This window comes from Stenella coeruleoalba (genome assembly GCF_951394435.1).
Source record: "Stenella coeruleoalba genome assembly, chromosome: 2".
NCBI lineage: Eukaryota > Metazoa > Chordata > Mammalia > Artiodactyla > Delphinidae > Stenella > Stenella coeruleoalba.
Genome location: NC_137147.1, coordinates 163,883,935 through 163,900,369, shown reverse-complemented (window position 1 = coordinate 163,900,369; position 16,435 = coordinate 163,883,935). Strand labels below are relative to the sequence as shown.

The 16,435-nt window shown below is 34.6% G+C and overlaps 2 protein-coding genes across 19 annotated transcripts in view; one reads left to right on the top strand and one right to left on the bottom strand.

Annotated features, from left to right (window-relative positions):
- Positions 1-2,358, top strand: part of PDSS1 (decaprenyl diphosphate synthase subunit 1) — a gene marked incomplete at its 3' end in the record, with an annotated part of 47,178 nt that extends 44,820 nt beyond the window's left edge. For all 5 annotated transcript variants that reach the window (XM_079914910.1, XM_079914909.1, XM_079914913.1 and 2 more), the window contains one exon: positions 2,218-2,358. In XM_079914910.1, coding sequence (XP_079771036.1) covers positions 2,218-2,358 — 141 coding nt within the window. The remainder of the gene's footprint in view (positions 1-2,217) is intronic.
- A 49-nt stretch (positions 2,359-2,407) lies between these two features.
- The window catches only part of ABI1 (abl interactor 1), a gene marked incomplete at its 3' end in the record, with an annotated part of 106,164 nt that continues 92,136 nt past the window's right edge, over positions 2,408-16,435 (bottom strand). For 3 of the 14 annotated variants that reach the window (XM_079914898.1, XM_079914894.1, XM_079914901.1), the window contains 4 exons: positions 14,431-14,607; positions 11,106-11,192; positions 7,224-7,409; positions 4,424-4,599 (listed from right to left, as the gene is read on the bottom strand). In XM_079914898.1, the coding sequence (XP_079771024.1) occupies positions 4,424-4,599; positions 7,224-7,409; positions 11,106-11,192; positions 14,431-14,607 (626 nt within the window). Of the gene's footprint in view, positions 4,600-7,223; positions 7,410-11,105; positions 11,193-14,430; positions 14,608-16,435 lie in introns of all 14 variants that reach the window. The other 11 variants (XM_079914900.1, XM_079914902.1, XM_079914905.1 and 8 more) reach the window with 7 other exon arrangements.

Sequence of the window (16,435 nt, the reverse complement as noted above, 5' to 3'; positions counted from 1 at the left end):
ATTTTGTGAATGAGCCGTTTGGAGCCAATAGGTCTCATGAATGAGAGAGAGTGAGCAATTTTTAGTAAGCAGTCGTAGTCTGAGATCTGTCGTTAAGTCAAATACCTGAAAGAATTCCAAGTAATTACCTTTCAGATTTTTAAAATTTCCACAAAGCAAAACCCCTTAACTCTCTATACGGTTAATCATAACGTGCTATGGCTACCACCTTTTTAGAGGGTAGTTTGGCTGTACTATTAAAAACTCAGTGTGAGGGCAGCAGGAGCTGATAAAGAAGGCAGTATACCTGGGAGTGGTCATGGCTTCAGAAATGATGATGTTACTGACGGCTAAAGTGAGAAGTGTGACTGAAAAGAGGGAAATTAACTGTGGCTCTTACACCACACGCTGAAGTTCCAGCAAGCCTGGGCAGAGGTGCACTTAGGCAACAAGTCCACAGGAATGTTCCAAAGACCTGTGAACTCCAGCTGCCTGTTCAGCCGCAGGGCTCCTAGCCCCTATTCCCTCACTAAATATGAATGGACAAGTCGGGTTTATTTAGTAGGATTGCTAAATAGTTGATTAAAGCTCACTGAATGAAAGAGTGAGACCAAGTTAAACAGACTCAGGAAAAATAATAGGGGGATTCAAAAATACTGCATTCATCAAACAAGAACAGGATAATATTTTCTAAAAAACAGTGAATAAGAACGAGCTCTAAGAAATTTTAAATGAATGTGAAAAGCCAACTCTGAAGAACTGTTGGAATGTGACATTGAAGAAGTCTTCAAAATGAATACAGCAGCTTCTAGAAGAAAATGCGAAAGGCTCTTAACAGGATCAGTACAATCATGCAACAAATATTTCAGGAAGAGACTCGAAAAAACAAAAATCAGAAAACAGGTGGTCACCTACAAAAGGAAAAGTTCAGTACTGGCTCAGGGTGCAGCGAAACCCTGGACTCTAGAGGGCAGTGAGCAAGGCCATCCAAATGATGAGGAAACGCTTTCAACCTAGAATCTGTATCCAGTAAACCATCCACTAAGTAGGAAGGCCAATGTCACTGTTACACAAAGAACGAAAAAGTTGACTTCCAGTATACAGATTCTGGGTAAGTTATTTGCTGATGTGCAACAGAACTGTGGAAACACCAAAAAGAGAAAGACATGGGTACTAGAACCAGTGGAATGAACCGGAGTTCAATGAAAGGTCATCCTGTGATGGCAGCTGTACGGCAGAGCTACAAAGCAGTCAGTCTAAGTAACGAAGAGAAGGAGGCAATTATATTCAGAAGTGAGCTTCCGTACGGTAAGGCAAAGCAAACTAAAACATGTCGTATTTTGAGTCATATTTTGTGTAACTTGGTTCAGAAAACCAGAGGTCTCTCAACCATGATACTACAAATACTGTTTTGAATGACAGAGGGAACCATGGAGAAGGAAATAAAATCACAGTACATGTCTAGATTCTGCAGTAAACATTTTGACATAATGGAAATAGTAAATGTAATTATTTTATTAGTGTTTAGCTTTTAGAAAGAACCAACATAAAAACATGGGTACAGAATGGAATGCAAGTCAAGTCTCTAGTGTAAACATAGAGGAAAGAGAAGGAGCACTGGTGTCCTCATCTTAAAGATGAAGCCAGAAGTCGATGCCACATGATGTGACAACAGTAATCTGTATTAGAACTAAAGATAGCAGGCAGTGGTCAAATTAGGAGACAGTATGGGTGGGCTAAATCCTTGTCTTTCTTAGCAGAAAGGCAATAGATAACAACTAAAATTACGAATTGAAACATTAAAGCCAACAGATAAAACTGGTGCCTTTGGAAGAAGGGAACTGTTGCTTTTCATCGTAAGCTCTTCTGTACTTTTATTTATCATGTATGTGTGTTAACTTTCACTTGGAATTTTACTGTATAGATTTTATATGCAGAACTTTTTAAAAACTCTAATGCTTAAATGAAAAATAGAGGGAAATAGAAGGTTACTTGATATTAATGAGTTCACTGCTTGGCATGCTAATAGAATAAAAACGTGCTTCTGTCTAAGAAAGGGGCCTAAAGGAAGTGGGCGGAGGAAGCTCTGTGAGTTGGAGAGAGAACATTTGAAACACAGTTCGGCTCCTCACTACCGGATCTCAAAAGTATGTTTTAACTCATATAGCAGGAATTTAAGAGCTGATCCCAGTGGGTGACATGCATCTGTTCTGTTGTATTTTGTTCTGTGTCCCATAGAGCGATGGTGTGCAGCAGACAACCTACCTCGCCCAGCGGTACTGCCGTGAAGCAGTGAGAGAGATCAGTAAACTTCGACCATCCCCAGAAAGAGACGCCCTCATACAACTTTCAGAAATCGTGCTCACAAGAGATAAATGACAGCTCGTTCTGTTATTTCTGGCAGCTATTTTACCAGACTGTGCCTAAAGAATTCTGTGGAGTATACTTTGCTTCATGTGCAGGTAACCAAAAAATCATTTTAAAAAATTATTTCCACCTTATTAATGGGACTTTTTTTATTGGCAAAGTTTTTCAGAAAACTTTTTAAATGTCATTAAACCATCTGAATCTGTCATTCTAGTCCTGTAGACTCTAATCGCGGTACTTGACGGTTAGATGTGGTATTGTTTACACGGTTAATATCCACATGTAAAGCCATTACACAAATAAATAATCAATGTTAAAATTCAAATGGTTTATCTTGTTTCACCATAGGAGTAAAGATCATAAAACTGAAGTCTACATTTCAATCCACATTAGTTAGATTTTAACAGTATCCAAAATTTCATATAGGAGAATGGTTTATTATAAAAGACTGTACATAAAATTTAGACAACAGGTTATATACAAAATTAAGAGAACAGTCCACTCTAAAAAATGAAGAAGGTAACTGATCAATAGTGATACTGGAATCATGTTTAAAATTAACAAAGGCAAAATGCATATTCAACAGTCACATTGATTTGGTAACAATAATGGTCTTTAATTTTCAGAAATATACGTTTTGCACTAGTCTTACCATTTACTATGCTGTTATCTGTAATGCCCAGTACATAACTGTAATTTGAAATCCAAACAAATCCTCAGTACACAGAAACCCACAGGTGAGTGCTCTACTTTAACATCCTAGGCAGTATGCACACGATAAGAGAAAACATCCCTCTAACCCTCCCTTAAGTTAAGAGGAGACACACAAAGTGCACGTGTTGCATTTCAGTTATGTCAAAAGACAATACAAATCTGTTGGTCAGGTATATCCCTGTTCAATGATTAATACATGGTGCACCTTTTTTCCCCAATTATTTTATTTTTAAAATCTTTTTATGTTGCTAGTGCCAGGTAATGGGTTAAACAGTGCGTATTCAAAAATCAATCGCATCCACTTCTACCAAAAAAATATGTAAAAGATAATTATTTCCTTTCATTGAACCAGTATATCACAGTCCACTGGAAAACCAAAGGACTGATAGAGCAATCCTTAAGAATTTTACCTACAGCATGTGCACTTCCACACATTTTCTTAGCTTTGAAAAAGTTACTTTAGAAAAGGAATTCAGTAGACTGACTTGTAAATAACCATCTCAGATTTTAAATTCTACAAAAATCAGCCACTGCTGTTGGGATAGGTTGAGAAAAGGCTAAAATTTTTTTCCCAAGTTAATATATTGAGAAAATAGAACCATAATTCTGCCATAATTCAGTATCTTTTATTATTTTTTTAAAGCAAACCAGTGAAGGAAAGGACAAAAACCTTTGGTTCACTTACGTATTTATGAATGGACAAAATTTATAATGCAAATTCACTCATTAAAAAACTTCGGTACAAATGACAAGACTACAGGTAACCCAATTGTCTTTGTTTCACATGGAGATCTTAGAGACTCAATTCGTTTCAAGAGACCTAAGTACGAGTACTCCAAGTAAGTATTACACAAATTGGAAGCATCTTGGATTTTGTTAAGTATATTTCAATACATAAATTTGTATGCATGCTTTAAACAAACAGTATATTTCAAGAATGAGAGAGTCTAAACAAAAAGTATGACCAGCACCAGCATTTAAGTTTTCTGATTTTAATATTAGTCTGACAGAGCGTTAGTAACCATGCTGCACTGAAACATGTAATGGCACAATCTGAGTCATGATTTGTGAAATATTATACCCCACACCCCCAGAATATTTAGGCTGGTCATGAAGTTAACAATGTGTAAGTAAGTATATAAGCACAATCAGTGACAGACAGCCTCTTGTATAGCTTGCTGTTTAGCAATACACCAACTGCCTCAGAGATTTATGCTTACAGGTAGACATTCAATTATACCAATAAAACAGCATGTCCTGAACATATGGGCACATTTTAAAACATTTTAAGACAATCCTGTTAACCGTAATAGTCCCACAGTATGACTGAGTGATAATAAGAACCTACTTTAAAAGCAAAGATTTAATCAGTATAGTGCATGATCGATTCAACATAGTTCCCAGGGAACAGACCAGTCACTCGATTGCAGACTCCTTCATACCAGCCATCATCGTTCTTCTTTATTACATAGATGATCGCACCCTCCATAAATGATAGCTCATCATCCTTGTCTTTTGTATAATCATATATTGCCACAACTATGGAGAAAAGAGTTGAAATATCATGTCAGTGCACTATATCCAACATTTAATCGAATTTTAAAATGTAATGCCAATTAACAGTATAGCCAACCCAACTATTTTAATGAAAAGTCTTAATTCTTAAATCTATATACCAGGTAGGTCAAGTAGCCAACCATGGCTACTAAATCACTAGCTTGATCTTCGGGCCAAACTGACAACTAAATTAGAGAAGTCAAGAGTTTCTACCAACCTATGTAGGAAAGATCTCTGAATTTTAGGATTTATTAGATGTTTCAATTCATTCGTTCAAATGTCTACTAAGTGCCAACCACATGCAAAGCACCATTTTTCAAAATAACTAGTAAGCAAAGCTGCGTAGCCAATCAGTAAACCAGGTAACAACCATCTAATTTAAAAATATACATATACTGGGAGGTGAATATCCTACCCATCGCAGGAGAATATTCATGTAGTTTATGGGGCTATACCTAGATTTAAATATACATACACATATGCGCACACACACACACCCCTTAAAGGTCAACAAGAATTTCTATTTTTAAAGGGGAACTAGGTGAGTAAAGACTCATTAATTAAGACTTAGAGAACCATTTTGCAATTCTGTGATTATGCTGAGTTCAAAATATCCACTTCCTTTGCAAACAGTGTTGTGGAAAGGAAAGGCATCAAACAACTACCAGCTTTCCAAACTATTGGTTTATGAATTTAATTATTCCTTCCTCTGTCTTTACAACATAATTCTGAAATATGTAATTTTCTAGTATATGTGAAACAGTATGTCATACAAATTTTTTTTCATTAACTTAACTCAGGTAGTGTTTTTCTTAAAATAGAGTTTTTAAGACATTTAAGATCTTCTGGAACTCATTTTTCCCTTAAGAAAGGTGGCTTTGCCCCATAATTATCCTGAACCAGTGAATTACAATAAGGAAGAGACGTGTAGTACTGATCCACAGCATCATTTTCTAAACTGAAACAGGCAATCTTTTTTCCCCTTTACAAAACAGTATATGAAGTAAATCCAACAAGTCCATTCTCCATTTTAATCCTGTAGCAGAATCACAGTATTGTGATCACAAGCTCACTTAACATACCAGTTTTAAAAACACCAAAACATACAGAATAAATAATGTTAAATTATTATCCTGGTGTTTTGGCTAAATAACCACCCAAGAAAACCGAGTGACTGCTAGGGAGAAACATTTTCTTTGTATTCAGAGTCCCATTTTGAGTGGTACAGATGACTTTTAAACTGATCATGACAACACCTGACACCCTCAAAGTCATTCAGCAAAATGAAAATATTATTTCCTCGGGTTCTTAGTTCTACTTGTACAAAGAGCTGATAAAAACACTGTGTCAAATTAATTGTTTCTATTTTCCAAATCCCCTCTGTAAATGAAACCTAGTCCCACCTAACTTCCCCTCCCCCAATGCATATATTCTCTCATTTAATAACTCTCACTGCTGAGTATTTAACCATTCAATGTCCATTCTATCTCCAGGACCCTAACTCCACATAAAGATCTAAACTCTCCCTTCTGTATGTACTTAACCGTAGGGTTCTTTGGAAATAGAAATCTAATATTCTTATCTACCTCTATCTACATGATTAAAAATTTGAAAATAGCTGTCTAGTCCCTCTGAAATCTTTTTCCTCAACTTAAAAACAGTGCTTTCAGCTGTTTCTTTTATAGATGCACTTTCTAGATATTTCAGCCTCCTGAATATCCTCCTCTGAAGGCATTCTTGTTTGCAAGATCCTGAAATATGGTACTTAAAATTAAACATAATACTGGTCTACTATAAATGAATATTATCAGATTTGTACATATTAGGTTGAAGTTCAGCTAATGTACCCTAAGAATCTGACTTCTGGAACAGTCATGTCATACTGCCGGGTTAACATATTCAACTGAACTCCTATTAAACCAGGTTTTAGTCATCTTGTGATTTACAAAGGTGACTATTGAAGGCTTGGACTCTAACCCTACTAAATACCCTACTAAATACTAAAACTCTCTGGTTTAGACCAGGAGTCTGCAAGCAGTGGCCCATGGCCAAATCCAAGCCGGTGCCTCTGTTTGTCCGTGAAATTTTGCCGGGGCACAGTCGTGCCCGTTCACTTGTGTGCTACGACTGCTTTTTCCTTTTTTTTTTTGGCTGCACTGCGTGGCTTATGGGACCTCAGTTCCCCAACCAGGGACTGAATGGAACCCTCAGCAGTGAAAGTGCCGAGTCCTGACCACTGGGCCGCCGGGCAAGTCCCCACGACGGCTTCTGTGCTACAACAGTGGGGTTGAGTAGTTGTGACAAGACTGAATGGCTGGCAAGTTTAAACTATTTCATTTTGCAATATATACAGCTATCAAATCACTCTGCTGTATACCTGAAACTAACATCACCACCACATTGTAAATCAACTATACTCTAATTAAAAAATAAAGAGAAAATAAAGAATCCTCACTTTATATTGGGAATGTACAGGAACTAAATCATCTTGGCTGGTAAAGCTATTCTCAAGGTGGAGAAACGCTGGACTCCGTGTTTTTTATGGCTCTAAAATACTATAATTAGCTCTTACCCTTTACAGCAGTTCAACGATGACTGTACCCTACCTTTCTCGATGTAATTTTTGGGGGCCCAAGCAGGATCCCCATCTGCATATGGATCGTTATACTGGACTACTGCGGCCTCCTCATCTTCATAGTCCACTGGCGGCGGCGGTGGCGGTGGTGGAGAGTCGTCAAACATGGGAATGTCATCTGGTGGAGGAGGAGGTGGTGGGGTCGGACTATCAGCAACTAAAACATCCAGATACTGAATTTGAATCAGAAATCAGACTAGACAGAAACTCGTAAGTTAACAGAATTGAAGAAAGCTCTAATTCGTATACAGCATGCACTATAATAAAACATGCAATGATTAGAAATAAAAGCTTGGTGTGTTAAAGCTTCTACTACTTTTAAGAATAATTTTGCAATAATAAAATGAGCTAAAAAATTAAGGGTATTAGGAAGTTCTACAAATTAATGAATGCAGAGGTTAGGAGACAATCTGTTTATAAGACTACAGGAATAAAGAACTTCCCTTATTCCAAGGCTCAGATCAGAACAAATGTCACTCTTTAGTTAGCATATCTCCCTAAATAAGCCTTACATCACATTTGTCATTTGCACTATAGTAAACGTTATGAATAACATTAATGGTTTGATAATCATTTATTGTGCACATTCATGTCCCTGGTTTTGGCTTTTAAAAAGTTACCTTTAGTTCCACAGAAATAAATCTCCAGTGGGTGGATACGTGTTTATTTTTTGTTTTTTTGGAGGAATAAAAAAAAAGAAAGCTGGTGGTATTAGGTCTGCTTCTATGTGTACGTTTTTCTATTATTTTATTTAAATTTTAACAAGGGAAAATAAATTTAAAATTAAATAATTCCAAGCTAGTAAAAAAAATCTCACTGAATATTTTCAAAAATGTTTGTATTCATAATCAACTTTTTTTTTTTTTTAAGATAATCAACTTCTTAAATGTAGAAAGCAAGCTAAGATTTTTACATTATTGCTAGTAAAACTAAGAATGGGACGAGGGAAAGACTAGATCCTAAAGATCCAATTTTCTAAGAATACATCCACAATAAAGATTTTAAAAATAAAGTACTGCAGGAAGATGTTTAAAAAAAGAAAAAAGAAAGGAACTCAAATCATGCAAAACAATAAAAATGACTCATACCTCAAATTCTAGATGGTTGTGGAATGTGTATGTGTGTGATTTAAATAATCAAAGGTGTAAACAGTGAAACAGGAAAATGTCAGGCTAGAACTGTGTTCAATGAAATATATGATACCAGATAACAAATGCTCCCAATATTAAGGAATTCAGAGCTGGAGCACAACTAATTCTTAAGTTTCTGATTGACAAATTTCTTTAAAAGTTAAAGACATATGAAAATGCTCTGATATAAATTGATACAGGAATTATATAATATCTGCAGTGGAGAAATTCAGAATACCAACATACTAATTCAAATGCCAATTTCTGGGGCTATTTATGTGATCAAAGAAAATGGTCATCATCTATTTGTAATATAGTCTTAAAGTTTTCTACACCCTATTTGGAATAATGCACTGAGAATATAACCAAGGAATCCAGATTTAAAACATAAGCAGATAATAGTCCTACTTGATAACCAATTTAATTCTGTGATTTCTATTTTATCCTGTTGGGGGATGAAAAAGACTATTAAGAAACAAATCCTGTGTGCTGATGCTCATTCGGATAGCTCTCAAACAGGTGTACAATTTATTTTTCCTCCAAATGGTAGGATTCATTTTATTTCTGCCCATCCCTTCTCCATAAAACTTGCAAATATTATTGAGGAGAAGAAAATGCATGTGAATCCATTCTGACATTAAAGAGCCATAGCTCATGTCCTTAATATGGCTTAATGTATAAATTATATATGTTTGCCTGAAATCTTAAAGTACATTTACTCTTGATTTATACATAATTTACTAGTTTACTATGTCCAACTGCTGTTAATCTACACTGGCTTATCTTCAAATTACATACACTGGGGCAAGAGTCCAGTCAGTCTTATTCTCTGTGCATAATACTCTGTCTAGCACGACGCATGATTGTTCAAACGCTTTCAGATGTTAATCATAAACAGATGTAAACACACTGCTTTTTTCAGAGGCTCATGTCTTAAACTGAAACATTTATTAATAGGTTAACTGCTACGTGCATTCATTATCACCAATTTGAGTGCCATAAGTGAACGTTTATGAGAAGAACGAACACAGAAAATCTGTAATTCATAAAACATTTAAGATATTGATACACAATTTATCAACAATCTTCCTAACGTGCTTTTAAAGAAAACAGATGCCAAATAAAGTTGGGCATTCTGCAGCACAAGGAGAATTACTGACTCAAGTTCATATGTTTAGGAAAAAGAACTAAAATAGTACCGTGGGCCTCTTTAGCAAGACCATGCATGTACGTTAACACCGAATTTCTATAAAAAAGGGGTTATTACCAAAAACCTAATCAATGAGCTTTGGACTCACTAACTGGATGTTTATTATGGCCATTTTAAAATATGTCCTAAAAATTCTTGGCTCTAAGGCACTTCAAAAGTTGAATTGGCTTAGTTTTTAAACTCTTGCAGTTTTTAAACTCTTAGAGCATTAAGGACCAGCGATTTACCTTTGTTCACTTATTTTTACATGTTTAAACAGAGTTTCCAACCAAATGTAAACGATAAGGTTGGTTTATGCTCAGAAGTTTCAACATTTTGAAACTGTTTTAAAAGCCCATTAAATCACCAATTTCTTAAAGGTAGGGACTTTGTCTTAGACTGTGTATTCCTCCCAGAGCCTAGGACGTAACACTGAATAAACAAATACTTGACTGGACGAAGGGAGGAAATGTGGAGAATAACACAATAGGGTCAGCAAAAGCTGCACGGTGGAATTTGCCACAATGTTTTCTCCTGGAGGATGGGCTGGTCATATGAGTTACACATTTGTTCAAACCATTCTGAGATTTATTTGCATGGTGATGATCCCAAATGAGGTGAATTAGTACTGGACCACCTTACCATCTTCATCTCAACAGCTATTTTGGCATAATACAATTCAGTAATAGGGGTATTTTTCATTTTGCCAAATAACACTCACTATGATCATGTAGTTAGGATTATATATCTCCCAGAACGTCAAAGTACTCAGGTAGTAATATAAAAACTACTCTATCCTAATTAAATCCATATATTCAAAAGAATTTCCAAGTCATTAAACCTGACCTTCAGAGAAGACCTAAAAAAGGTGACAGATTTGCATGTTCAGAAATCATCCTCATGGGCCCACACATAGACAAAACATGAAGAGGACTCTACACTGATTATCACTCTTAACGGAGAGCATGGATGTAATTTACTTATTCTTGCAGATTCATTTTTATCCTAACAACAAATCTTAATAATAGGTTCAAAACGATTTACGTATAAAAATCTGAGGCTACAAAGTTTTCTCCAAAAATGTAACCAAAGGAGGAAAACAAAAACAATGAAAAACAAAATAAAACACCCGTCCCAACTGCATGATAAATTTAATCTCACAGTGTAACTACCTATACATCTTGATGAGAACTCAATTCCCCTAATAACTATTGAAAGCTAGTAGTTTCCACACAATTTGAATTTTGGGGTTTGATTACTCTTTCCTTAAGAATCTGCAAAGATCAGATTTCATGTTTTAGAGCATATAAATACATAAGAAAACTTCAGTTTTGAAAGTCATCTGAGTCAGTAATCATGCACACAGAAGAAAAACTGAAGATCGTGCTCTTCAGTTTCAATAACATATCTGCACCCCTTTTCAAGATAAGATTAGCTTCTCAATAAAAGTAAGGAAAATGATGACTCATCAGCCATGCATGCTATATAAGGAGACAGCCTCTACTCTTGGATAGCTCGGTTTTTCCAAACTTACTGTTTTCCTGCACCCTGGCCACGAAGCCTGTGAGAGGTATCTGTGGAGTCAACTGAGGCATAGGGGGAGGGGGTGGAGCAATAGAAACTGGCAGCAACAACACAGAATGGGGGAAGTAAAACAGATAAAGGAAAGAAAAGGAAACAAACAAAAAGCAGAAGTCAGTTACAAAGACCACAAACATAAGTATGCAAAGAACAGTCTGCAAATGAAACAAAAAAAAAACAAAAAACAAAACAAAAACCTGCAGAACCTTCTTCAAGTTCATTTCCCAGGAGCAAACCTAAAGCTGAGTTGTGTTTAGCCAGCTGGTTAATTTTATTAAAAAACAAATACATTTGCTTTAATCCTAATGTTATATTGTTTGGGTAAGATTTAAATTTACCATCACTTTCACGCAATGAAATTTTTGAATTCTAAGGAAAGACTTTAAAAAAACAGCTAACAGTGAAATACCAATAAAGGTTTCCAGGATGTTGTGTCTTCGCCTTATCTCTCTAACCTAACAGGTATGTCTAGCTTTAGGGTGATGTTGTAAATAAACCTAAATAAACAAAACGAATATGTTACAGGATAGCTGTTTATTCCATGTATAAATAAATGCATCAATTACAGGTTTTCTTTAAAAACGAATTTACACACAGCTCTTTAGGAAAAACCCTTGTTTGTAAAACAAGGTTATTATTACTTTTTAAGTTGACAGTTTTATTTTTAAAGACATCACTCTTAAATTTACTAGGGCATAAGAGTGCTCCATATACCATGTTAATTGTTCACTGAATTTCATGGAATATTTCAAGTGACCTTCCTTTCATCAATACTCTGAAAAAGGAAACCTAATCTAACAATAAGGTAAAATATGCAATTATTTGTATTAAAATAATTTCTAAAGAATCACTGGGTAGCTGGAAACATACTCTGTCTTCTTTCTGGAGAACACATAATTTATAGGAAACTGACAGCAAATGCTCATGTGGACAGCAAATGTATTAAAAATTAAAACTATCTAAAAGTAAATATTCATATATTTACCACCCTGTCTTATTTTAACAAGATGGTAATGGCCAAAGATTGCTTAGAAAAAGTCAATAGGACTGAATCACAAAATTCAGTTTACTGGTAGTCACCAAGAAGTGACACTAAACTGACAGGGAAAAACAACTGATTGGCTCCCAAGGATCATTTAATTGAAAGATTGTTTCAATTAATCCAATCTACAAATTCAGTTTGGTAGGCATAAAAATATGAAAGATGTTCAGTATACAAATAAGCAACAACTTAAAGCAGTATATGTGCATTAATATTCATTGTATGGCTAAAAATAACATTCAATTCACTATGAAATTAGTCCTGGTTCATTCTGATACTCTGTATATAGAAGTATACACAAGTATGTATATACTGGAACAAGTGTGTGTGTGTGTGTGTGTGTGCGTGTGTGTGTGTGTATACACACACACACTTGTTCCAGTATATACATATATATACTTTTAATAAAACATTATAGCTTTTTAACTTAAAAAAAAAACAACTCCCACAAACCTAAAAAATTTTTTTAGAAACAACCCTTAGTAATGAGCCATGCTGGTTAGTACATAAAGAAAAAGAGGCTATGTTGTGACAATACTAATCATTATCACCACATTTAGACAGAAGGGGAATATGCACATCAAAACACTAAAAACATTTACATACTACTACTACTGCTACTACAACACCAACAATAACTCAGGTTGAAGGATAATTAATTTGACAACACACAGTAATATATTTAAAATTTGAGGCCAAATTTGCTTTATGATGTCCAAAAATACAGTCATTCAGTAATGAAAATGTCTTGTTTGAGGATAAGCAACCCACCCAAGTACTGTTAAAACAGAACCACACAAACATGTATCAGGTGAAGAGTCACCAGAAACCCTATTTGCGGAGTAAACTAAGCGATGAAAAAAATAATGAACACAAAGATGGGATCTAAAAATGCAGAATATGAAAAAAAATTAAAAGTTCATGAAACTAGTGAGACTAATAATCAGATTAACTGTGGAATTCTCAGCCGCCAGCTACTTTTCATTACCAAAAGGAGACCAGGGGAAATGTGAGGTAAAATTCTAACTGGTAAAGTTTCTTAGTAGCTTGGATGAAAATTTTAGTCTGGAAAAGGGTTGTATAAATTTTGGGATTATCTATGAGTTGTGATATTTCTGCTAAAGTGGTTTTCAATTCTTAGGACTTTTTTTTGTTTATAACAATTAGTCTTTAAAGTTTAACCAAAAAAATAAATAACAGAACTTTCTCCTTAGCTCTACTTTAAAACTTGTTCAAAACATGCATCATAAATGAAAAGAACTTAAAACCAACTTTCTATGTAAATATGGAGTATTCAGTGTTTTTTAGGTAAAATAATATAACATAACATGCAGCCTACAAAAGCCACATGGGGAAGTGTTTCAGTCTATGCCTGGTGATCACCGCTTCAAGCCAGTAACAAATACTGAACTGGCTCATTTCAGATTTCTCCTGGTTGGACTGAGCATTTTGATATGGAAAGTGGAATTAATGACTACCCTAAGCAATTTGAACTTTCTCACATTTTATGCCAAAGCTATTTTCTAATCTTATCAGCCTTTAAACACTGATTGCAGTTAGTGTTGAGATGTGCAATTTGAGGTGAACAGAAAAAAATCAAAACAAAGTCCTCCCCACTGTTACAATTATTAGAGACAGAATAAGCAGGCATCACAAATGGTTTTTAATGGTTTGGAACTCATTTCAGTATAGGTTAACAAGCTTAAAAGTGATAGCCAGCAATTTTATTATATTATTGTAAAGAAAAACTGTCACAATGTTTTTAAGTTTACTGTTATTGAACTGTATCAAACATGCCAATAAAAATAAATTCAGCTTAATTAATTTCAGTGGTTTTCTTCTCTAGTTCTACTTACAGTAGTAAAAATTTCATCAGTTAAATTTTAGTATACGAGTATACTCAGTAAGCCTGAATTTTTTTGAAAGGGATAAGCAATTATTCTTAAAATGATATGCTTCAAGGTCTAACTTTTTTTTTTTTTGGCCGCACCATGCAGCATGCGGGATCTTAGTTCCCCAACCTGGGCTCAAACCCGCACCCCCTGCAGTGGAAGTGCAGAGTCCTAACCACTGGACAGCCAGGGAAGTCCCCAAGGTTTAACTTCTTAAAACAAAAATAAACATGAAATAGCACGGTTTCAATTGTTGTCTATCACTGGCAAGAATAACAATTTCAAATAATTTCCTTCAAAAGGAGCTCCACTGCTGCCGTTAAACCTGCAAAGCACAAGCTTACTTGAATTCTGAGAATAAAGTGGACCTCCATTAACATGAGGCTGAGCAGAAAACTGAGCCGTCACAGAGGGAGTCCGTCTGTATCCACCAGAAGATGTCGAGGAAGTGGTAGAGTTGTGTCGAGAAATCTGCCTGGTCATTGTGCCATACTGGGAACCAGGAGCTGAGCCCGGGGCTGCTGAAAAGCATTAGTCAAAGGCAACCAACAAAGAACTTGAGCATTGCACGTCACCTCCGATGGCAGAACAAAGAGAAGGAGACTATCGGCAAGAAATGTTTATTACTTTTTAAAGCCCACAGCACAAAATAAAGAGAAAAGTAAAGATAAAACACAAACAGCTCTATCTCTGAAGTTACAAAAAGAAGGAAAAACAGATACTGTGTGGAAAGTGCAAAAGTAAATAAGTAATATTCTTAAGCCTTTTAATTTAGCATAATACCAAATGGTATTTTGCTAATAAAATGTATAAATTTTTTTCTGTAACATTTTAAAACATACAGCTTTTATATGTCAACTGTGTCTTTCCAAGAAAATAAGTACCAAATGATAGTCTGAGGTGGAAAGCATCAGTTTTTAGATGTGAATATCTTAATATCTGGTTTACAGACTTCTTCTCCTTTCCATTGCCAAATCTTCAGAAGCACAGTATAGGAATCTATCCAGCCAAACCCAGCTTAAATTATAAAATGTAAACAATTAAGCATATTTTCCACATGCACTACTATATTTATTTGAATGTTTAATGTATTAGCAGTTATTACCAATACATATTATAGTAGAACCATTTTTAAGAGAAGTATAATTTCTAGTTTCAAAGCACTTATATATGTCAGATTTGTTGTATATCTCCCAGCTTTTAAGAATTACACACTTTGCCCTATCACTTACATTTCTGTAACTGATAAAGCTGAAAAAAATTTTGGACTCTGTAAAACATGGACATTTTAAGGCAGCTTTGTGTAGAAAATCCATTATCTTTTTCCATATCCTTGGAGGGCTTTTTTTCCGTACTACACCCAAAGCACATTTTTCTTTATATTATGCATATCTAAACTAACTAAAGTATTAACAATACTTAAAATTTTATTTACCAACATTTCAGAAGTTTAAAATTTTAAAGGTTAATATAAAGTTCAAAGCCTCTAAAGTTAACTATACCTTCCAAAGGTAACTTCAGGATTAACATTATCCTCCCAAACATCTAACCATGACTGAGCAAATAAAAAGACAACATCCTGGTTTACTTTCATTCAGTCATCCAATTTAACCTCTCCTAGAGGTCATATAAATTATTAGAAAAAAGCCATACAGCAGAGGTTGTTCATTAAAAGAAGTGCTAATATTCAACATTTTGGAGCTCCCAAGCCATAGGCAGTCACTAATTATTTAAATCATCCACATGCTCAATTCCTAAACAGAAACACACTTTATAAATAAGAGTCTATTCAAATGCCTTCATGAACGAGTAACTCTGGACAGGTTAAGTTTTCCAAAGAGCTAAGAAGTAACCCTTTAACCATTTTTAATAGAAATCTCAATAAAATGATTTCTATATTTCTTTTGACTTATATAAAAACTGTATAAAATCCAGGTTATTTGTCTTGGTGATTTAAAACCAAAATAAAGCTATTTAATAGCAGTTCCAAACTATGCCTATTTTAGAATTTATTTTAATATTAAAATAAAATTATGAAATAAATAATACCAAACGGTGTATGATTGATATATACATAATCATACATGCTATATATAAATAATACATATACATATGGTTACATATACTAATATATATAATTATTTATACTGGTTATATATAATTTGTTTACATAAATAAATATTATTTATATTTTTATATATATTACATATATTTTTTTAAGGAAAAATACTCAGCTCCAAGAACTAGAATATTACCAGTATCACTGAAGCTTGTTTGCCCCTTCTGAACCCCAAACTCCAAAACATATGTGTTAAACATTCTCTCTCTTCACTATACAGTAAGTCCCCT